General features: G+C 40.7%; 1 protein-coding gene across 3 annotated transcripts in view; it reads right to left on the bottom strand.

Annotated features, from left to right (window-relative positions):
- The window catches only part of ctnnal1 (catenin (cadherin-associated protein), alpha-like 1), a 57,655-nt gene extending 36,550 nt beyond the window's left edge, over positions 1-21,105 (bottom strand). Inside the window, exons 1-2 of one of the 3 annotated variants that reach the window (XM_042436648.1) lie at positions 20,727-20,812; positions 19,561-19,671 (exon numbers count right to left, since the gene is read on the bottom strand). Coding sequence is in view for 2 of the 3 variants with exons in the window: in XM_042436646.1 (XP_042292580.1) it covers positions 20,727-20,822 (96 nt within the window). In the remaining variant the exon portion in view is untranslated. Of the gene's footprint in view, positions 1-19,560; positions 19,672-20,726 lie in introns of all 3 variants that reach the window. The other 2 variants (XM_042436646.1, XM_042436647.1) reach the window with 2 other exon arrangements.
- Positions 21,106-22,936: the final 1,831 nt, after the last annotated feature.

The raw sequence follows: 22,936 nt of genomic DNA, 5'->3' as shown, positions 1-22,936 counted from the left end.
TGATTTGCACCTGGCAACCTCACACAAGACTATGGGATGCTACACAAGCAAGGCACTGTTTGCCAAAAAAAATAGTTACAGCACATAACTCCTAATACATCATTGTTTTAACTCTTTTTTGTGTAAATAAATTCAGTTATGTTTTAAATATTCTGTCTCAGGGTGTTGTTAGTAGGCACATTTTTTCACTTTGGACAAAGCTACTGTAGCTCTTCTCCCCTGCCTCCAGTCTTCATGCTAAGCTAAGCTAACCACATCTTGACAATAGCCCCATACTTAACGTACAGACATGACATTTATATCAATCTTCCTCTCTCCAGGAAAGAAAGAATATAAGCATATTTCCAAAATGTTTCAACAATTCCTTTGAATGAGTAAAAACAAAGTGTCTGTTCTGTTCATCCGCTTGATGGGGATCAATTTCTTAAATTTTTCGTTATTTTTTTTAGGGAGCATGAAGAAGTATGTAACAATCACATTTGCCACTACTTGTGTGCTGCACACAGAGAGAGACCACACATGGGCATAGCTGTTTAACTGGTATCTTAGCGAACAGAGCATTGTGGTCCTGGGCTCTCATCCAAAGCATAATGCCGAGTCAGTACAGCATATTATGTTCAGTGCAATTTTACTACTAGGCTACGTTCTACTATCTACATTATTCAGCAAATAAAATAATGTATGCACAAGTAAAATGTTGAAATGGACTGTCCTAAAAGGAAGCAATTTTTTGACTTCATGCTCTGTGTGAGCTGCATGTGAGATTGGACTTTGGCATTTGGAAAAGATGGTAAATATGATGCTGGTTAGAACATGTTCCTTGCTCCTCTGACCACTGTGGCATGCCAAGGCCACGGTGTCTCCATGGTTGCATAGGGCTAGAGTAGAGAAAAGACACCCCCTTACACAGACACACACATACACATATATACACACACACAGTTTGCATTCAACAGAGCACAATACCTCTTTTCATTCCTTCTTGCTCACGTAATTCTCCGGATAGTAGGTGGGAGGGAGACAGAGAGAGGCAGAGACAGACAAAGAGAAAGTCAGGGAGGGGGGTCAACCAAGGAGAGGAGATGTGCCCTGAACACAACGTGACTGCTGGGTCAAACTGCCTCTGGCTGTCTCAACTGTTCACCTGCCCCTTCTCCGGTGTACCTGGGGACGCATCTAGGAATATAGTAGGGGTCAACATCAGATACAGAGCATCCTGAGGCAGGGGCTCACCTGGGCCTTGAGACCTACACACACCAAGCTTTTCATGCTCTGACAGTGTCACCTCTGTGTTCTAACTATTTATTTCACTGAAGAAACTGACTACTGCATTATATATTTTAGTTAACTTTCAACATTTTAAACACTATTCATGGGTTTAAAGGGATATAATTTATTTTCTTTGAAAGTCATATTTGACACTGATGTCAAGTATCAAGTTACTTAAACAATACAGTTTTACTACCATGATCTGAGAAATACAAAAATGTTTTTCCAATAAACATTTTTTCAAGAAACAAAATATGCCAAATTTATCGATGCATCAGTGTTTAATGTTGTTACGTGAAGAAATTCTAAAATTCAAAGCTTCCTGATTTGAAGAGTTAAGAAGAATCTCAACAGGCTTTTGATGACAACTTTTCAATAATAATAAGACAGACTAAGAGACCAATAGGTCAACATGGCCAGTGTATCAGTATCTGCATTCTTGTCGGCCAATAAGTATGACGTGCAGTACCCAAATATGTTTGAGGTAACTTAGAAACAGTGATGCCCTCACATATTTTGTCCACCACAGAGCACTGACAACCTTATTTTTTCAGCTGGAAAATGCCCCGCTAAGTATCTTAGGCAGATATTTTTGATAACTAATTTTAAGGGATACTTATGAAAAATATTTGTTCATTTTATTGCTGCCAATTTGTCTCAGTTACATATTATTTTGCATTATTATTGTATTATAAAATCCAGTGTTGGTCAAGCTCCACTAAATGCAGCAGACTCTGACAGTCTCTGAAGCCGGCCCTTGCCATTACATGTTGAAAGAGCCAACTTTTTAGGCCGTGTTCAGACCGAAACCAGCTGTGCGTTGAAACAGTACAAGGGGTAGCAATGGTGGGGGCATATTGTCTGAGGTACCGGTGAGTCAATGAAATACAATCCAGGAAGTGAATTTGGAGCTACAGATTAACGCATTTAAAGATTTATCAGAACACGGTTTGTAACACTCACAGACAGGATTTTACAACTATGGAAAGTTATCACCGGGCGGCAACTGTTTCATTGCAAGGTAAACAGTCGAACATTGTGTTCACATTAGAAAATAATCCACCAGGAATGTGTGCTCTCATGTATGTGGTTGGCCTTGCCAGATGACACTGGGTTGCGTTGCGGCAAAAGTCTGGTTCAACTTTTTGCTGGACGACCGCTGTGTTTTTTTGCCAAGTTGTGTGCAGTGGCACCCCAGCTGCATAAACGCATTGCCCCAATTCAAATGAATAGAAAGGCTGCATCTTCTCACGCAGAACTGAGATTAGGCTGAAAACATACTGAGAATTCAGCTGCTTTGTGCATTTCTATGGTCAAAGGGATAACACGATTTGGTAACTTAACTGTCACATCTGTTCTTTTTGCAGCTAAAGCTGCAGCAGGTGAGCGTGACTTTCCTGTTAAAGCTGAAGTGGCATCTAACCCTTGAGTAGTCAACTGAAATGTTCGCTCCAGGCTCCTCGTATGACTCACAGTGGGGCAACGTGTCAAAAACTATACTCTTTCTCTGCTGTTCCAACTTTTGTCACACCATGGCACAACAGCAAGTGCTGCTGCAGTGTGCATCATCTTTTTTTTTGTGTAAGGAATTCAAGCTTGGTTGGATTAGCTGACTCACCAGGGAGCCCCTTGAATATAATGAAAAATGCAGATATGTTTTACTGAACAAAGCACTTAAAACTATTTCACAATGAGTATATCAATCAAAATATTGTTAATGCTGACGATGCAGACTTGCTCATTAACTTTTTTTGGCTCAGTCTTTGAAATAATACCAACAGTAGATTTCTTTAAAGGGAATATAAATCACACAATGCTACAGCAAGTCAAAGACTGGAAATATGTTACTGAAATGCAGTTGAATCTTGTCTGCATCTGGCCCTATTGTCAAGGGCAGTTGGCATATTACAGCAATCTGACAGTCAATCGGCTCTGTCTGCCCACGTGTATGCACAGTAGCCAAGACAAAACAACAGAATAGATTGTAAGGTTGGCACACAGTAGACAAACCAATAAAATCTGCCCATATTTTCCAAGGGACCATTCACTGTCAAATAAATGACAAATATAATCCCATTTAATACCTAGTATTACAGCTTGGCATTGATCCTTGGTGCTCTGCCACGGTTCAAGTGTTTTGCAGCCTCTCTGAAATCTCACTGAGACTGATTTCCAAATAGAAGGATGGAAACACGGTCCGAGGTCTCCAGATTACGTTTTTGTGATTGTTTCACTTGAAGAGAAGTATCTCCAGAGCTTGGCAGCAGACTCACTTACCATCCATGTGCCATAGCAAGGTAGCGTTTCCACTCAGGAAGTAGAAGCTTAAAGAATAGCAGAGTAGTCTGTGTGCTACCTGGTACTCCATCACGGCTGTCTAAAAATAATGGGAAATCTATCAAGCCTTAAGTGGGCCCACTGAGTGTGCTGAGGAGAGAGCTCTAGAGAGTCACTCTGAACTGAGCCACTTGCAGTGTTAAATTTTGACATGCCAAATAAAATCAACAATCTCTATTGAGATGATCTGTCATTGGATATGCCCATATTAAGCCTTTATTTCAATGTTTGGTTCCCATGCGCATGGAAGTCTTACTTGACATTTGAGTGGATGTATTACCCATTTAAGAAAAAACATTACTTATGAGAAAAATGGGACTAGTGTCCGAATTAACTTTTTGACTCACCAACCAAGGGGACTGGTAGATGAAAAAATCCATATCTTTTTACCGGCTAAAATAATAAATTGCCTTTTTGTGTCACATATACTGCAGCAAGTGACAGTTTAGCGGAGTCAAGGGGTTGATGTCCTGTATGGTAAACAGTGCTGCAAAACTTGGAGCACTTGTGACAATCAATGGCTGGCACTCCTGCACCTCAGATTGCCTGAAGCACTCCTACAGTTTCGCGACACTGTTTAAAAGCACTTAAAAAACACATGGTGTACATGTCTACACTGTATAGGGACAAACATGAGTATTTCCTCCGAGCCATAATTCCAGATACATGACTATTTTGGTACAAACATTTACCCACCAGTGTGGCGGATAGCCTTCCCAGATTTACTCACCAAACGGAAAACCTACCGACATTTGGTGTTAATTTTGAACAGTGAATGGGACCCCACTGACCTGGTTAGTTAGTGCGCTGATAGTGACACATAATCTCTCTTGAAAACAGAACAATGCTACAGTGTAATCAGTCAGGCTGATATGAGGTGCAGGAAGCCTAGAGGACCCAGCAGCAGCTGATAAGAGAAAATGATAAACCTGGGAGAAAAACAGATGGACAGCTGTGATGGAGAGATAGACAGGAGAATAGCAAAGGGCATACAGTCAATAAGGAAAGAGGGTGGGCAGCTAAGATGGAGGAAATACAGACAGGATGGGAGAGGAGCAACAGAGGAAACAAAGCAAAATGAGCCTTAACCAGCTCACTCTACTGTATCAAAAAACTTTTTAAAAATTGCTCTCTTTCAGTTAAGAGTGACATTGGGGACAGACGAGATCAGACAGTGTGAGTGAGAGTGACCTCTGATTCAATGTTCCTTGCCAGGGGGTAGACAAACACAACATGGCTGCAGATCAATTTTTGCTCTGTTAACCACAATCCAAGGTTAACTAAGATGGGAAGAGGAGCAAAGGGAATCGATCTCTGTTTACAGAGCACAAGACCATGACACAAACTATTGTTGTGGTTCATCTTTATTCCCCTTAAAACCCTTTACAGTTGACAGTGGGAGAATAATGATGGAAAAATATCAGATCACATCTGATTTAATGGCAATATTGAATTAAACACAGTATCAAGAGGAATCCAAAGGTGAAACTCTTTATGAGTACGTCAAGCTATAGCAACTTTCATATCTGCCCATTAAATATGAAGCTACAGCCAGCAACCAGTTAGCTTAGCTTAGCATAAAGATTGGAAACAGATGGGAACAGCAAACGAGACTCTGTACAAAGATCACGAAATCCACCCATTGGCACTTCTAAAGCTCACTAATTCACACATTATATTGTGTTTTCATAATCCAAACAAAAACTGAAGAGTAAAAATCACAAGTTGTAGTTTTACTGGGGGGTTATGTACCAGACTATTTCTTGGCTGGGCGGAGTGACTTCCTGGAGTCTGTGCTGGCTGCCTGGCAACCTCACATGGACTACAAAACTTTGTTCACATTAAACAAAGGAGATATATTCATTTGTGAGCTTTAGAGGTGCTGGTAGGCAGATTTTGTAACCTTTGGACAGGGGCAGATTATATGTGCCCCCCCCCTCCCCCCCCCATTTCCAGTCTTTATGCTAGGCTAAGCGTCTCCCTGTGTCAGCTTCATATTTAGTGTACAAACATGAGAGTGGTGTTATACTTCTCATCCAACTCTCGACAAGAAAGAAAAGTAATGCATTTCCCAAAATGTCTGACTATTTCTTTAAAGGGGACCTATTATATATATCATATATATAATGTTACAATAGTGAATGTTGATATTAAATGTGGCCAAAGTGTCAAATAATGAGGTAAATGTATGTAGAAGTAATTCCTGTGAGCAAAAAACGGTTTCAGACTGCTCTGAACGTTCAGTTTTCAACATTTTTTTCTACTTTCAGCCCAAGCCGACATCAGCTCATGACAGATTTCTTTCTATGGTCAATTGCTCCAAGTACTGCGTGCAAATTCATTGGTTTGCTCCACTGACATTATGGTATTTTTCCATTGTTTTGGGGGTAGTCACGCCGAGCCCTGACTCAAGTCGAGTTGGCACGCTGTGAGTGTTTTTCCATTACACAGCACAGCAAAGTAAAATAAGTTGTTTACCTGTTGGAGGTGTGCTGGTCATCTGCAGCTCTTTATCAAACACCTCACTATGGCTGTTTCTGCTTGTACTATTCCTCCCTGCATTATTTCTAACCGATCTGATGAACCAAGAGCTTCAAATATCTCCATATGTTGTTGTGTCGACCAGTTTTTAGTGCCGCTAATGAAGCTCTGCTAATTTGGTGAGGAACACGTTTAATTTCCTGTAAATTCTAAAAGTCTCCTGTTGTTTATTCATTTAAAAGCTTTTAATATAAAGCGGTAAAGCAGGGAATGTTGCGTTTTCATCAGCAGTAACTTAACACGACTCTGATACGGCTGCCCCTTGGCAAGCTTCCAGAAAGCTAGACAATCAGAACAGAGTGGGCTAATCAGGAGGGGGCCTCAAAGAGACAGGAGCTAAGACTGCCTGTTAAGAGACAGTGGCTGAACTGAGGGGCTGCATAAAGAGCCAGTATAAGATAAATAAGAAGTTTTTTAAACTATGAATCATGCAAAGCTACTCGAGTGGAGTGACCAGAATAAAACTATAGAGCTGGAAATGAGCATAATAGGTCCCCTTTAAATTTCAACAAAAGCTGTTCGGTACGTTTGAAACTACTTCTTATGTAGAACTGATTTAATCTCATTATGATGGCTGGTCCAAACATGAATATGAGACATTATTTAGTACCATCTCTACAGTGGGGCTTTCCTATCCTACGTGATGCAACAAATGTAGAGTAGACTCAAATCCTGGCTACCGAGATATGACAAGTGAACAGACAGCTGATTTTACTTAGTTTAGTTTACTTAGTTCATGATGTATACATAAATGTATATTATAAGTACAACAATATAATAGCAGTCATAAGCTCTCACTCAACCAAGATTCAGTTTGTAGCTGAAAGTGATCTTCTCTGCAATTGTGTTGAGTAGAACACAATATTGAGTAGGTTCTGCTGCCAATTAAATAATAAAACAATAAATCAAATATGTTTCCCCAGACCTTTCATTAGCGTAGCTCCAAACTATATGCTGGAGATGGGTTCAACTTTTTCCTATCAGTGTGTGGGTGATGGTAATGGTGATGCACCCGAGATAGTGGGCTCGCTCCTGAATACATCTGGCAACATTTCACTTTGAGGGTGTAACAAATATTTCAGAGGCTGTGAATAACCAAAACATGCGTCTTCTTTCTTATCTCAAATAGATGTAAAATACTGTATGATGCCTAAAAAACCTTAAACCACTGAAAATACCCAGAAGGCAATTCATAGGGATATTAATACAGCCCCAGTGTGTGAAGCAAGTCATGTCAGCTTGTACCAAACCTAAACCTAAAACAGACAGAAAGAACACAAGATACTGACAACACACAGATTTTTTTTACATGGATCTAACTGTTTTTACATGGATCTGACTGTTATCATAGTGACACCCGGGAAGCCAGCCTGACAGCACAGACATCTTTGATCTAAGCACATTTTCGTAAAACATGCTAGACTTAATATCAAAGACATCTCTGGCCTAGCAGCGGGGCAATGCAGATGAGATCCCACCCATTTAGAAATGTACACCGTATGCAGTTACAAATTTCTCCAGGCTACACTGGTCTCTTTGTTCCATAGAGGACCAGGTTATTTCATAGAGATGTCTGCTTCATGCCCTTCCCTGGAAAATAAGTATTTTACAAGGATATGGCAGTTGTTTAATTTGGCAACAAAGGGATCATAACACAGCAGAGGAACATTGAGACATCACATATTACATCTATGTGGGATGTCTCCAATCTCTCCATCCAGCTGCTGGCAACATTGAGGGGAAGTTTAGAACTTATAAACAGCATGTCTCTTTAGACAGCCTTCTGCATGGATATTGAAGTCATATTTCGTTTCACTAATTGAATATGACTTGAAGCTCTGTAATAGAATAGTCATATAATTGTATTAAGCAGGTTGTTTCATTCCAGGAAGAGAGGAGGGAAAGAAAACAAACAAAAACATTTCAGTGGAAGGTTTCATTTGTAGACGTGGCCTCATGTTGGTGACCAAAATGTGCCATTAATGAATAACTGAGTCCTACGATGGCAAGGTGCATGTATTCTCTATTGAATATAAGAGGAGATGATCTCCTCAAAGTCAACCATGAAAACAATTTCCTTCCAAGAGTTGAATGATTTAGATCAGTCTCACTTTGTAAAATGAAGCATCTTCAAAAGAAACAAGGAAAAAAAATTACATTGTCTGTAACAAATCATTCTCTTGGAAACCTCTAGACCCCACAAAACACACCATGTGGCCCAGACCACTGCTTCTACTTTGTTCTCGCTATCTGACTCCAAATTTTGATTGTCTCTCTCTCCATGATTTCTTTGCATTGTTGAAACTTGATATGAAAGAACTTGAAAAGGACAGGCTCCAGTTCTTGATTAGGTGCTATTGTGTTTTTCATTCTGCTTCTCAATTATCTCAGTGAGGATCTCCTGGGCTGCCAGTAAAGATTGATGAGTGCCTGTGTAAAACCCAAAGAGGCAGAACTGGAAATCGATGCAACCTGTCAGAGATCTATCTCCAGATTCATCACCACCCAACATCATTCAGGTGAAACCAATCCATAACAATCTAGACAATTAGACCCTGCAACCTCTCATCATCATCATAAGCTTAGATTGTAAAAAAGGCCTCACAAAGCGGTTTGGTCTCAATGACTGTAGACCACGCTGACACAACGCAGCAGCCATTGCTCAGCTATTTGTCCCCAAGTCACTTTCTTGGATGCAACATAGCGTGACAATAACAGCCTGCTCTAACATCCTGGAGGTACGAACACAACAACGAGCCATTGGCAAGTCGCCATCCTCAGGTTGTCTTCACACTGAGCCATGTTTAATGACTGGGTAATTATATAAAGTCCTCAACAGGATAATCCTAACTGCTTGCCAACTCAGCCTTGAAAACATTCCATAAGTCATCAAGATGGGTAATTACAAGTATGGACAAATAATAGTGTGTGGTGAACAGTGTGTGAAAGTGGCTTAACCAGGCTCTGTGACAGCTTCCCACAACGATAGTATGTTCTGGGAAGGAAAAAAAAGAATGACTGCTAAGAGGACCTGACCTAATACACCTGCCACAAAAGCACTGGCTTGCTTCTAAACTAATACGGCTTGTTATTATTGAATGAAGAAGCAAAGTGACAAAGGAATATTGCCTTTGTTTCTGAGTTGCCTTGAGGCTCAAATCAAATAATGTCTGATGAAAGTACTGAAATAATTCACACAAACTACCCACCAGGACTTTGCCCTCCCAGTTTTCAGCCTGTGAAAATTCTTCACAGATGAAAGGAAGGAGATGGAAAGATAAGATGTCAGGTGTAGGAGAAAGTCAACATGATTGTTAACTATCCCCAGAGCAAGACAAATCCTCACCCAGAAGGCAAAAAAAAGGTATTTCTAAGAATGTGGTCTTGAAGATTTGACATTTAAGAAGAAAGGGCCTTTAAAGTGGTGAGTGAACGAAGTGAGGTGAAGTTCAAGCCCTTGGGGGTAAAGGCACTAACTCATGCATACCAGCCAGTAGAGAGTGCATAAAATTTACCCTCTGAGACTTTGACTTTGGACCCCAGCCGTGATGCCCCTATAAAGAATACATAGACACAATTTCAAACACCACTCACACCGATACACATTGTAGTAGCTGGAAACATGAGCCCTGTGAAGGAATGCAGCCCCCCCAGATATCAGACTGCATAATGGCCTGTGTTGTGACACTCCCTCTCTCTTAAACACAGTCTCTCTCTCTCACACATTCACAAGGGGCTTAGAGAACATGCTCTCACTACATGACACATACCAAAGTCTTCAAGTAGATGTAGTTGCCATGTTCTATTTCGGCCCTACTTAAATATAAAAAAAAAAACAATTTATTTGAATCAGCACTTAGAGCCTCTACGTACACAGTCTAATTCAGGCAATGAAGTCCTTCCTTTATTCTAATCATCCCAATCAGTATACCCTCACATTTAACACGACATGTTTTCATATCATCAGCACCTCAAAATGCTCCTTTCAGCCCTTAAGATAACAGGCACGCTTTAACATCCAGAACAACCAGAACTTTATTTATAGAAGGTGAGTGACTTTAACTTATTTATAGGGGTTGGCACTGTGTGTGTGTCTAAGAACACACACACTAGGCTGTATTTCCTGGCTGGCTGGCCCCCAGCTGTCACCTACCGGCTCCAGTCACCCAGAAACAGTGACAAGATGAAATCACCCTCCCCATACTGATAAGGCTGGGTATTTCTACGCAATCGATCAGGGATAGACATCACTAGGGTTGGACGATGGGATAACAAGACCAAGAGTCTACAGTCACGCTAGCCGTTCTGCAAGGCTGTACTTGGAAACAGCTTTAAGTTAAGTTCTAAAGCTAGTATGGCGACTCACAATCACAATGCTAATATGTTAATGACCAGCAGGTTAATGATCAGCAAACACAAAGTACAGCTGAGGCTGATGGGAAATTAAGCAGGGTTTTCCCTGCCTATATATTTCAAAGGTGGGTCACTTTTGTATTACTGGTTGCTGCCTTTGTTGAAAATTTTGGCATGTGGTGTTGGCAGAGCGAAAAAGGCGAAACTCAACTGGGAGGGCAGTGCAGCACCCAGACAGTAAACAGCGCACACAGAGTTGTCTTGTAATTCATCTTCAAAAAAGGCAGCAGTTACAAGTATGTTTTGATTTAATGACTAAATAATTACCTTTGGGAGATGAACATGAAGTATACTGCGAACTTTCTACTCTGTCATTCAGAGACTAACGTTAGCGGAGCAGAGCAGCAAACTCCAGCAATAACAAACGAGGCTGACTGACCAACACAAGCACCATTAAACAACTTAAACCAACTCTGATGCAAAGAAAATAACTTGGTGCTCAGTCTGTTTCACCTCAAAAATCCTGCACCCACTCAGCATCTTGGACAGCAATCTCTTTCCCCGGAGCTAACAGTGCAGCAGAGAGGCTGCTCTCCACTGCTGGAGACATGACGTTAATAACAACACAGTGGAGCACTTCACCTCCCCCTCAGTTTGTTATTTTCATACAGGCAGGAGATTGTAAGATGCTTTCAAATTGATTAATTCATTCATTAATGCAGTTAACTTTTAAAAATAAAAAGGCTACAGAACATTTATGTATCTTATCTGTCAGTTATGTTTCATATTTTATAAAGGGCAACAGTGAATGGTTTGGCACACAGTATACTGAAGCAAGAGACTGAAAATTGTGCCCCACCCAAGTATCGTGATAGTATCAAGTCGAGAGATAAGCATATCGTCCCAGGCTCACAAAATAAACACCATCATTTGTCACATTTATTTTTAATCTTTTTGTTAATCTTTTTGTTCCATCTTGGTATAAAATTTAAATCCCTATGGAAACTTTCTTCTGTCGAATCGTAATTTTTTTTCACTTAAATGCACAACACTCAAAAGGTGCGTGCACAAACTGTGTGCGCCACACCACACATTCTCAAACCTTTGCCACCTTTGTCTCAAAAAAAAATCTGGGAAAAACTGTGTTAAGTAATTGGTTTATGATCAAATACCTGCAAAACCAGTATTGGACAATGTGAAAATTTGACCTTATGATGGAGCAAGAGGAAAAGTTAAGAGATCACCATTATATTATATTTCTGCCTCGTCAGCCTGAAAGCTGTAAAACATGAAGCAAATTATCTCCACAAACACAACTGTTCAACTACTCTATACATTGGGACAATATGACAAGGATTTCTTCACAGTCACTGACCTGTTACACGTACCCCTACTGAAGCTGTCGCTTAAAATATATATATATATCTATAAAATATCCTGAGAAAAGCTGGATGTACAAAACCAGGTGGAGCTACTTTAAAAACAACTCAATCCTGCACAGAATTCAAACAAAACCTATTTATTCAGAAACAGTGTACAACTTCTGTGTAATCTTATGGTATAAAGATGAAAAGATATCTGTTTATTCTTGGCACTAAGTCTTTTCACAATGTTTGCGATCCTATCTGTTTACAGTTGTGCTTTCAATGCCGCATTGGCTTCCAAAACATTTCCCTGAAGATATCTGACGGTCAGACAAAAGATGGTAAGAATACCATCATCCTGATCACTCTTGGGTATTCTAAGTCAAAGAAAGGGACAGCCAAATCTGGCTGAGCTGGTTACATGGTGTTCCCGTTCCTGTTCTTCAGATTAGGTGCAGGGCTGAGTATTATGTCTCAGTTTACAGTACAGCAGAAAAAGGGAAGGATCATAAGAGAAATGGCAGGGCTGAGCTTTTCAGCTTTGCGAGCTACCTGTAGCCTCTGGCTAGGTTTTCAGTGGGCTGCATAATTAATAAGGTGATACAGGGACACTGGACTCTGGAGAGATTGAGATTAAAAGTGAGAAAACAGGAGGCTAAGTGGAGAGAGATGAAGAGAAACTAACCACAAGGCTGAAGAGAACGAAAGAGCAAGAGAGTAAGGTGTGTGACCGGAAAACAAAATCAGAAAATTGGGCAGAGCAACAGAGGAAAGGCGGAAGGCATACAAACAAGGTGCTATACCATCTTACATACTGATACTTCCACACATCAACACCCTGAACCCACGTAATAAAGTGAAAGATTGCAAAGTGTGCTCAGTATAACTACTTAAAGTTTTATTCTGCTGGGTTTTATGACCTCAAACTGAACCCGAAACCATTGCACAAGGTCAAAAGTGACACACAATGCTACGTATAGAGCAAAATATGTCAGATAAGCGTGAATCAAAAGATTTTGTTCAACACTTGCAATAAAAATCGTATAGAAGCAATAAAGTGTCAGATATAAGAGTTACACCATGTTGGAGTGATATGGCAAACACTGAATATATGAAATGTCTGACTATTCTGAATTAGAAGAGATAAGAAATTGTTTGGTATTCTGTGTTCTCTGTGTCCTTCACACTCTCTTTGTTCTGTCATGTCAAACCTCATCTCTTTAAAAGAACTCATTATCAGGAGGGGAGAAGTTCAAAGACGCTCGAAGAAAGCAATTAACACATAAGAGCCAGACTGAAGGATTCCTCTGTGGTACAGTCAGTAATGTTGCTGTTGGAGAGGGAGAGAAGAACAAACATGTTGACTTGGAGAGCTTTGGGTTGTATGTCAGATATTTCTGTTTGGTATGATCTTAGAAAAGAGATACCAGTAGATAATTATACTTCACGAATTTAGTTGATACTCATATCAAGATCGAACAACAATATTTACCAATAGTAATATTTATTTTCCAGTGTCACTGCTCCTAAATCAGTGGTTCCCGACTATCTTGATTGGATCATAAAACAGAATTATAACATATCGGATTGGCCTATTGCACAGAGAGCTTGTCACAGTGGTGTAATATTTTCAGTGAGGACAAGATGTGATGCACCTTTTAAAATAGATTTATGTAGAAAATGACACAGTAATTAGATTATTACAGCTTTGTGCAACATTTTATGAACCTTTTTTAGACTATCTCATGACAGGAATTTTTCCTGCTCCTCCCATTGATCTGCAGAGCCTCCCGACGTGAGGCCCAGTCCCCACATTGTGAACAACTGTCCGCGTCAATGTCGTGTGCTCAAGACTAGAATTATCACTACACCGAGCCAAGAAACAATGCCAACAGAAGAGCACCAGGAGACAAACAGCTGCCTGCCAAATACGGATTTGTTTACCTGTGGTTGTCCAGACAGCAGACAATATAGATACATTGATGTGATATCTCTGGCAGTACATGACAAGACGAGTGGAAGAGTACATGCCTACAAGATAACAAGAAGTGGGCTTTCCTGTCACACCCTTTGGTCTCCTCAGTGACGCCTAGTGTTTCTGTCCTTCTCTATATCTCTATGCCTACTTTCAGAGCTGTAAGGAAGAAGCCAAATAAAAGAAGAGTTGTATAATCATTCCTTTCATAAATGTACACCAAATGGTATTTTACACTGTTATCTCAAAAGGCACACACTTTATCATAAAGCTACTGTATGATGGCCCTGGCATGGAAATTGTGCTGTTTCCCAGTTTGCAGATGGCCTCTGTGTGACTACAGAGTAATTTATGTCAATAAGTATGTCCTTGTCTGTGCTTCTGGGTGGGGGTTTATGCATCTGTTTCAATCTGCTGGTTGCTTCCAGTGAGGGTGGACAACACAAAACACCACATAAGGCTCCGCATCCATGCTGATAGAGATCTTTTCCTGTGCGCCGACACTTATGAGATGTCTCATCACTATCTTGTCATCGCAAACTAAGAACATACTGTAAATAAAGGCTGGTAATGGGCCAACCAGCCACTTGATACGAAACAAGAATGCTACACCATTTATAGCCTGCGCAGGCCTCAGAAGACCCTTCATACAGAACACACAGAGGGTGAACATGTAGGAGAACCGTTTAAACAGGGAGCTGCATTAAAGCCTGGTATCCCCAAAGGATAGAGTAAGGCCTACATGCAAAGATTATTTGTGTGCTTCTGTACAAGACTGATCATGATTTTAAAACATTTTGTCACTTACATCTTATAGTATTTATCCACGCAGACAGTTTTTATTTCCTTTTTTGTTGTTGATTTGAATGATATTGAGTTTGCTGTGCGAAGATTTCGGTAGCAACACCTTTTTTTTTCTCTGTTTTCGGTGAACAGGAACCTGAAATTGCTTTCCATTTTCAGCTGACAGAACGGAAGACTTTGAGCAATGTGAGCGCAGGTAATGCCACTTTGAAGCTCACTGATAATGGGATGGATGTTTAATCAATACTTTATCAAGCTCCGAGCTACTGCAATACGTCTTGGTCGGAGGCAGAAGCCTTCCTTGAGACAATTAAAAGCGGTTATCGCTATTAGCTACAGCCTTCAGATAACTTAAATGGCAGAGGGTGAGATAGCTTTTTTCACCATTAAGTTAACTCTGCTGTTCTCTCTAGGTGACTGATTCCTTCGGGCTGGGTTATTCGGACGTTCAGGAACACATGTGTATTAACTGTCTCTCTCACACATACACACACAGTTACACACCTTTCACATCTGGAAGTATATTAGCCAGGGAGAGGTCAATGGATCGACATTTGAGACAGACCCTTTTATCGGCACTTAAAGAGAACAGTGATCTATAATGACTCCCTTGATAGCAATAGTGAGAAGTGCACAAGAGGGAGGACAAGGGGGGGGGGAGCACTGGTCAAGCAAGCCTTGCACATGTGTGTTTATCTGTATGTGTGTGTGTCAGAGACATGCAGAAAATGGAATATGAGAGAGAGAGTGATAGTGGGAGGTTTAGGGTGCTGAGTGTAATCATCAAAAAAGAGAATGTGAATTAACAAAGTTTGCTGACTAATTCAACCACTTCACTGGAAAACAGAAGGAGTTGAGTGGAATTACATCTCATTTCAATTTGATGATACAGGGCTGTTGACTGCCTGTGTATATACTACCCAACACTGAGCAAGAATCTGCCTCAGATCCTCATTTACTCAATAATGTGAGTCAGGCTCACTGTGATTCACATATTGAATGTTTGAACTAGGAGGATATCTGCTGAAACAAAGTGCTAAATTACACACTCTGCCAGTCTCAAACTTTGGAACAAGAAAGATAAATATTGTACAGGCAAATTAACGTATTAAAAGAGTGTGAGTGTTGGTGTACACACTGGCCATTCTTCAAAATCTTCTACTGATGATGGCATAACAGGAAAAATGGTGCCGGTCTGACCTGCACTGAAAACATGTTATCAGACACATCGTCGTGCTGGTCGAGGCCTCAAAGGGTTGAAAGCTGATTAGGTGTCAAGTCATGGTTGCAACACACAACACACATACTGCAGGTGACCACAAACCTCCAACACTAGCACCACAGATTCATTTAGTTTCTTTTGTTCATGAGCAAACAGTCAAAAGTATGCACATACAAAAACACACAAACCGCACTGGAATCCCCCACCCCCCCCCCACACCCACACACCCCCCCCCCACACACACACACACACACACACACACACACAGAGATACATAGAATAAAGGCTTATTTTGTCCCACTCCCAGGAGGTTAGTGTATGTTAGTCCATGGGTGTGTATGCACACACATGCATGCTTGTGGTGTAGCGTAATCCTCATGTGGTTTCACCTTCATGCCAGGAACCCATTTGTCTTCATTATCATCATACGGCTGGAGGAAGCAGATCTGTTAGGGCTCTTGGCAACGGTAATGCCTCTCTGTCTGAGTATAAAAAACAACTTCACTACCTGGACGTTTGTCATGTCACAGCGCCACAGCACCAGCAACATTAAGAGGGAAATAGTGCCTCGTACCTCGATAAAACTCCATTTCCAATATTTCCAGAAAGAAGGATGAAATTTTGACTGATGGCTGTGCTTACAAAGCTGTTAAGTGAGGAGTATGTTTATTGGGCGCTTTTTTTTGTCAGCATTTTATTTAATGTAGAATTTATGTGACAAAACGCTAAACGCTCTGAGTAAATCACATCCTCAAACCTACCGCTGAGCTTTTGTTTGTGTGTTAAATATGCCATTTCAATTCAGTTTGTGAGCAAAATGAACACAGAAAAAAAGCTTTTTTTATCCACAGTTCTTTTTAGCACATCAGAAGGCAAAACTGCAAGCAAGACAGAACCCCTGCAAGCATGAAAAACCCGACGCTAACAAACTTGGACAGAGAACGGATTTTCCAGGCCCAATTATAGCAGAAAATCTTTTAAGAAACTCCTGGCTTAGCCCTGCAGGAAAATGATGGAGCCGGCATAATCACAAGGCCAGTGTGTCACAAGTGTTTAAATGTTCACCGATCTGATCAAAGTCTCAGATATTAGTTCCTACCCCGTGTTCATTCCCACACATCTTTACCTCAAAACAACACCCTAACACCTCATCAGCCCGAGGACCACCATGTCCGCACCCACACAAGGCTGGTGTGTTTTTACAAGTAACATACCTCAATTATAAAAAAAAAACCCAGGAACAGGAATGTTATTTCAATAATCACCACTTCAAAACAGGAATCAGATTTAAAAAAAAAAAAAAAAAAAAAAAAAGCATCTAGATTATCACTAATTGCCTTCCAGCTGGCCACAGACCACATCACAGGTAGGACACATGTTCGCTTAGTTTCCCCTCTCTGTGTGATGCCCATTACATTTTTGACCACCACCAGAGCAATTCATTACCCTCATCATGCCCCTCACAGTGCAAGTGCATTGGTATGGAGATGGCTGTGGTACAAAAAGGTGAAATAAAGCACATTAGTGAATTCCTAGCCGAAGGGAGTGCTTCCGCAAAATTAAGAAAGGACCCCCTCTGTTTTGAAAAGTGTGAAATGAACAGTCGAAATGATGGAGGATGCAGCTAGAAATCATCCAGGTGGGAACATTAGGAAAACAGAACTCAAACATCATTTTAATTGCAAAAACTCAAGAGTAGCAGTAACGTCAGGAATATAGAGCAAGTTGATATTCAGACTCACTGTCAAAAAGGTAAAGAAAGAAGAACAATAAGGAAGAATCAATAAGACAGGTGAACATACAAGCATGAAAAGAGAAGAGGTGGGTAGGACAGTGTTTATGTGTCCATCTAGTTTGTGTGTACGTGCATGTGTGTGTGTATGTAGTGCAAGGCCGGGAGTCTCCCAGGCCTATTATTACACCATGGTGGGAGTGAAGCTGATAACAGAGGCCTGAAGATATCAACGTCATAGCAAGACGAGAAAAGAGAGGAGGAGAGAGGGAGAGAAAATGAGAGGAGAGGGGAGGGGAGAGGCGAGGTGAGGAGAGGAGAGGAGAGGAGAGGAGAGGAGAGGAGAGGAGAGGAGAGGAGAGTACATAATAAAAGAAGGGGGGATAGTGCACAACATGATACCTTATCAAACACCAGCTTTTCTCACTGACACTGCTTTTTCATTTCCTCCTTGATAGTTATCCAATGACCCCTGCAATACATGAGCAGGCATACACACACACACACATACATATAAAAAAGCTCCTTAAGAAGAAAATCACAGCACAGCACACAGCCCACACGTTTACACTAACTCTAATAATTCAATTATAACCCATGTAAGGCAATACGGTTTCTCGGAACTGTCACATAAATACCTTAATTGAGTTATCTTCCTCACATTAAGGTGGCAATGGGAGTACCACTGCTGGGTTAAACATTAGTCTTTCAAATTACTCTTAGCTTATACAATATAAACACCAGACTGGTTTCTTTTGGTGTTTTGATTCTGAGCATGTCACAAACCTTAATATAAGTGGTCGATGAACTGATTAGTCAATCAACAGAAAAATAAGCTGCAACAGCTTTAATAATCAATTCATTGGTTGAGTGATTTTTTTTAAGGAAAAATGTCAAAAATTCACTGGTTCCAATATCTGAAATGTGAATATTTTTTATAGTTTTCTTAGTCTTCTATTAAAGTAAACTGAATATCATTGGGTTTTGGACTATTGGTTGAACAAATTGTGATGAACTTGTTTCATATTCGGTAGAATAATAGATAATTAAGATAATTGTTAGTTGCGGCCCTAAGTCTGCACACATGCCAGATGCAGCCTAAAATATCTAATATAACAATGAATAACAGCAAAGACCAAAAAACCAAACTATCATCATTCTTACCAATCATGTACGTTATCATGTAAAACCCAAGTAACCTACTGAGGGAACAAAGCAAGCCTAGTATTAGACATGTTTTGTGCATAGTTGCAGTAAGTGAATTACCTGCGTGATCATGTGACCAAATGGACCCAATAAATACTGAATGAAAAGCACTCACAGCGGGCGAAACTAATGTACCTGTCAGCATTGACTGAGTGACCTTCCCTCTGATGACATCACGGCAACAACAACAAAAACATTACGTATGGTGTTAACAGCAGAAATGTTGTTTCTTTCAGCATTGCAGAGCTCTGTTGCCATGGGGACACGCCTCACACTGTGAAAAAGGAAAGTTGGGAAAAACTGTCCTTGAGGCCCAGTGTTCAACAGTGGACAGTATACACCACATTCTTCTATGTTATAAACTGGAGCACTGCCAGTCTTTCTCAGCGGGCAGGAGTGCACCATAAATTTGCTGCAACGTAAATATTATTAAGATAACGCAGAGTGCAGCAGATTTAGTGTATGCCATTGCAAAGTATAGCAGCAGTGCTTACTATAAATCTTACAATAATAACTGTTTGCATTAGTAGTTTGACTAAGTTCCTAGACTTTCTTTTTGGTGTACTTATGAGTGCTTGAAATTGAAAAATTGACAGCCTACAAAGAAAGCACATCCCCAGACAGATGTCCCTTTCTGATAACTAAACCATATCCATTCAGGACAGGATGACCTTTTATCTTTTAAAGGAGCCAGTGCAATGAGAGGGAGGAAGCAGGCTTTCAGTGTTCACAGGGGGAAGGACAGTGTTAGGAGAACCTTTCATTGCAGCTTTGTCCAGACTCCGTTAACCCACCAGTGAGGTGCCTCTCTCTCCCACTGCCTCTCAGTGGAAACGAGACCATTTACAGGTCTCTGCCCCTCAGCCTCCTGCACAACAAAGGGATATTAGCATTTACAAGACTGGCGGTCATTCCCCTATTCAAGAGATGCAACCCACCTCCAATCCCATGTGTCATGCTGGAAATAAAGCAAAAAAACAAACCTGCTAATATTATAATCAGAAGCTTTGTAAAAATTAATGCTATTGTTCCTAAAATTGATATTTAGCAGCCTCTTATGACACAATAGATAAAGGGCTTGAAGTTTGTACTCTAGTTTGTTGTACCACAACAATAAAAATGATTAATTAACTAATTGACCTAATGCTTTTAAAGCTGGGACGACTGATTCAAGTGTGCAAGTGAAGAGTTGTTGAAAGAGTGCAGTGGCCTTAAGTGGGTCCTTCATCTTCTTCTGTTTATTGAAAAACAAAACACGTGCCTCAGAGTGGCCCAATTAGAGAAGTGGGGGTCACAGTGCTGTTCAGGACTGGCCAAGGGGAACACACTAAACTTTTGGGAAACTTAAGAAAACAACCTCAAAGTGGAGTCAGAGGACTTCCAGGGGAGTTTCTGGTAATTTCTGGCAAAATAAGAATTTACTATCATAATTATTTCCTTAGTTTTCAGATGGCTGAATCATTGGTTTAATAAATCCCCATCTAGTACAGTGTAGCCTATTATGTAATCCTGTAGTCTACCAAATCCTGCCCAACAGCAGCCAAAATCTAATGAAAGTGTGTCTGTGGTCTAATGTTGCTCTGTTTGGATGTCTTTAATGTTGACAGTTTTGATAACCCTCTGCGCAATTGCACTTTGCTGTGTGCAACTTGTAGCCTAACAAGTCCACTTTGTTGTACTATTATTAGTGCGACAATGATAATAGTAACAATGTAACAACTCGCAGGAAAGTATTCAAAACGCGTGACGGGCTTTAAACGCAGCGCGAGAAAGAAAACATGCAAACATGTAAACACGAGAATCAAAGTTAGCCTCGTGTGTGCGGACACAACTGTTGTTGTGGAGCCAGAAAGTACGTTTTAAAGTACAATAGGTAAAGAGAGGACAACGTAACTCTATCTGTTATGTTTATGGAGTACTCACCTGCGATACTAGTGGAATAAGAGTCTGCTCCACCGAGCGAGTTTTGATTTCCAGACCGGAATCAAAGTTACTGTTGCCGCACGGAGATGAAGCCATTCCCGCCGAGCAGCCCCTGCCTGACACAATGCACGGCACTAGTGAGTTCACCCAAGAGCCCCTGTTTGGCTGTTTCGCAGATGTAAACTGGTGTAACGGACTTCCTATTACACACCAGGGTTTCTCACTTGTATACGCAGTCGTTTTGTCGAGTGTCTCTCTACACACGCACGCTGTTTTAATCCACTCTGGCTCGGTGGTTGGTGCCGCTGCGCCCGCTAATGTCCATGTAGTTTACTCAGCAACGGCAGGGAGCGGACTGCAGCACACCACTGTGGGCAACCACACACACACACACACACACACACACGCACGCACCTCAGCACGCACACACACTTTCAGGTTTTCACTGCTGGCCGCTTATGTGCAGCACAGGGCTTTTGCAAAGTGCAGCTCATCATTTTTGCACAGTGACAAGCAGGATGATTAGTTCGATTTTAATCTGCCTTGTTCACTCAGCTACACGAGTTATGTAATTCCAGTCAAAACAGTGTCTGTCAAATCAAACAAGTGCGGATAAAGGTATCTGGATTATAACATAAGTGCTCTATAGTGCGTCTATTTGTTGGACTACAGAGTGCCAAAAGAATATTTTGTGTCAGGCTATATAGGCGTTTTAGATTTAAAAAATTCAACACCCAGTCATGCAAAATTCAATGGATTTTATATAGAAGTTTTAGATTTAAAAATTCATAATCCATCCATCATACAGATTTCAGAGACTTTGCATTCAGAGTGATGTTTTCCTCGTAGCACAGCTCTGATTTGATCCTTGAGACAAACAATCCCACATTATCCCCTGGAGTCTGAGAATCCCTTATCATCCTCCCCAAATACACACCAAATATGTCAATCAAACCTGGCTGCACTGAGCCACATGGGACAGCCACACTGACTGGAATACACTGCCTAAAAAAGTTGCCAACTTTGTCTCATCTGGAAAAAGTATTTATTGTCATGATCCTACCATCTGAGGCACTTGAGGTTTCTCAGCGTCCAAAATTAAAGAAAAGATCACCGAAATATCTGGATTGGTCACTTTGTGCTGCTCAGGTTTTGGTTGAAATCACTAAAATTGCATATAAACTTTCTTTAAATAAAACAATGGCACAGCTGTTATTTAAAACACACTGGAACACACAGATCTGGAAAATCATCCTGACAGACAGATTTTGAACAAGTGCTGAACAAAAGCTTAGCGTGAGCCGATCAATAAAACTCATCATTTCAATTAAAGGTGTTTGTGTGTGTGCTTTTTTTGTTTTCACAACATTTGATCCATTTTTTTTTCATATATACAGGTAGAAGAGTTTGATGCAGAAGGCACACAGGAGTATAAATCCCCCACTTCTCATTTATTCTCCAACACACCCCCACATCTCCCCAATACTGCTTACACTACACAGAATTCAAGATAAGAAAAAAAGTTAAAAAGAGACTCATAAATGCCAAAAGGGATACACCAAAACATCTGCAGTTTTCACAGTGGAGGCCCTAGTAAGATCTATCAGTCTACAGTATGTAGATCTGAGTCTTGTGGTAGGCTTACAGTAATAATTCCTTCTGATTTCTCAAGATTATACAATCCACAGAGAGATGGTGGGATGACACTTCACTTTAAAGAAAACTGACTGACATGGAGGCTTCAGATGACTCAAAGAGATGTTCTTTTCTAGACAGAATACATTTGGTGAGGGGATGACAAGATCTGACATTCCCTTCCCAGCATAGCTTCGACTTATAGGCCACACTAAAATACTGTTTAGTTGGTATGCATTAGAAGTTCTTGCTCCGAAATGAGGAACAAAAGCAGACATTGTTCCTCTTCTTATTTTGTGACCCAGTGACTTGTATCCATAGTAGGAATCAACAGACTTCATTGCCGTCTGGATCTGTGCCTGACTTAACCATTGCCAAATTCTCTATCCTCAAGTGGCTCCAGTAGCTGGTTCTAACTTTACAAGTGCAGCCACTGGATGACAAGTTGGTGCTGAGTAACACTTCATATTACAAACACACCAGATGGCTTAGAGCAGATATGGCTTATAAGCATTGTGGCACAGTTAGTGAGGTCTTTCGCCCGCCTGTTTTATCATCAACTATGGTGGATATAG

Source organism: Thunnus maccoyii, chromosome 15, assembly GCF_910596095.1.
Source record: "Thunnus maccoyii chromosome 15, fThuMac1.1, whole genome shotgun sequence".
In the NCBI taxonomy this organism is placed as follows: domain Eukaryota; kingdom Metazoa; phylum Chordata; class Actinopteri; order Scombriformes; family Scombridae; genus Thunnus; species Thunnus maccoyii.
This window is presented reverse-complemented; position numbering and strand designations above follow the sequence as displayed.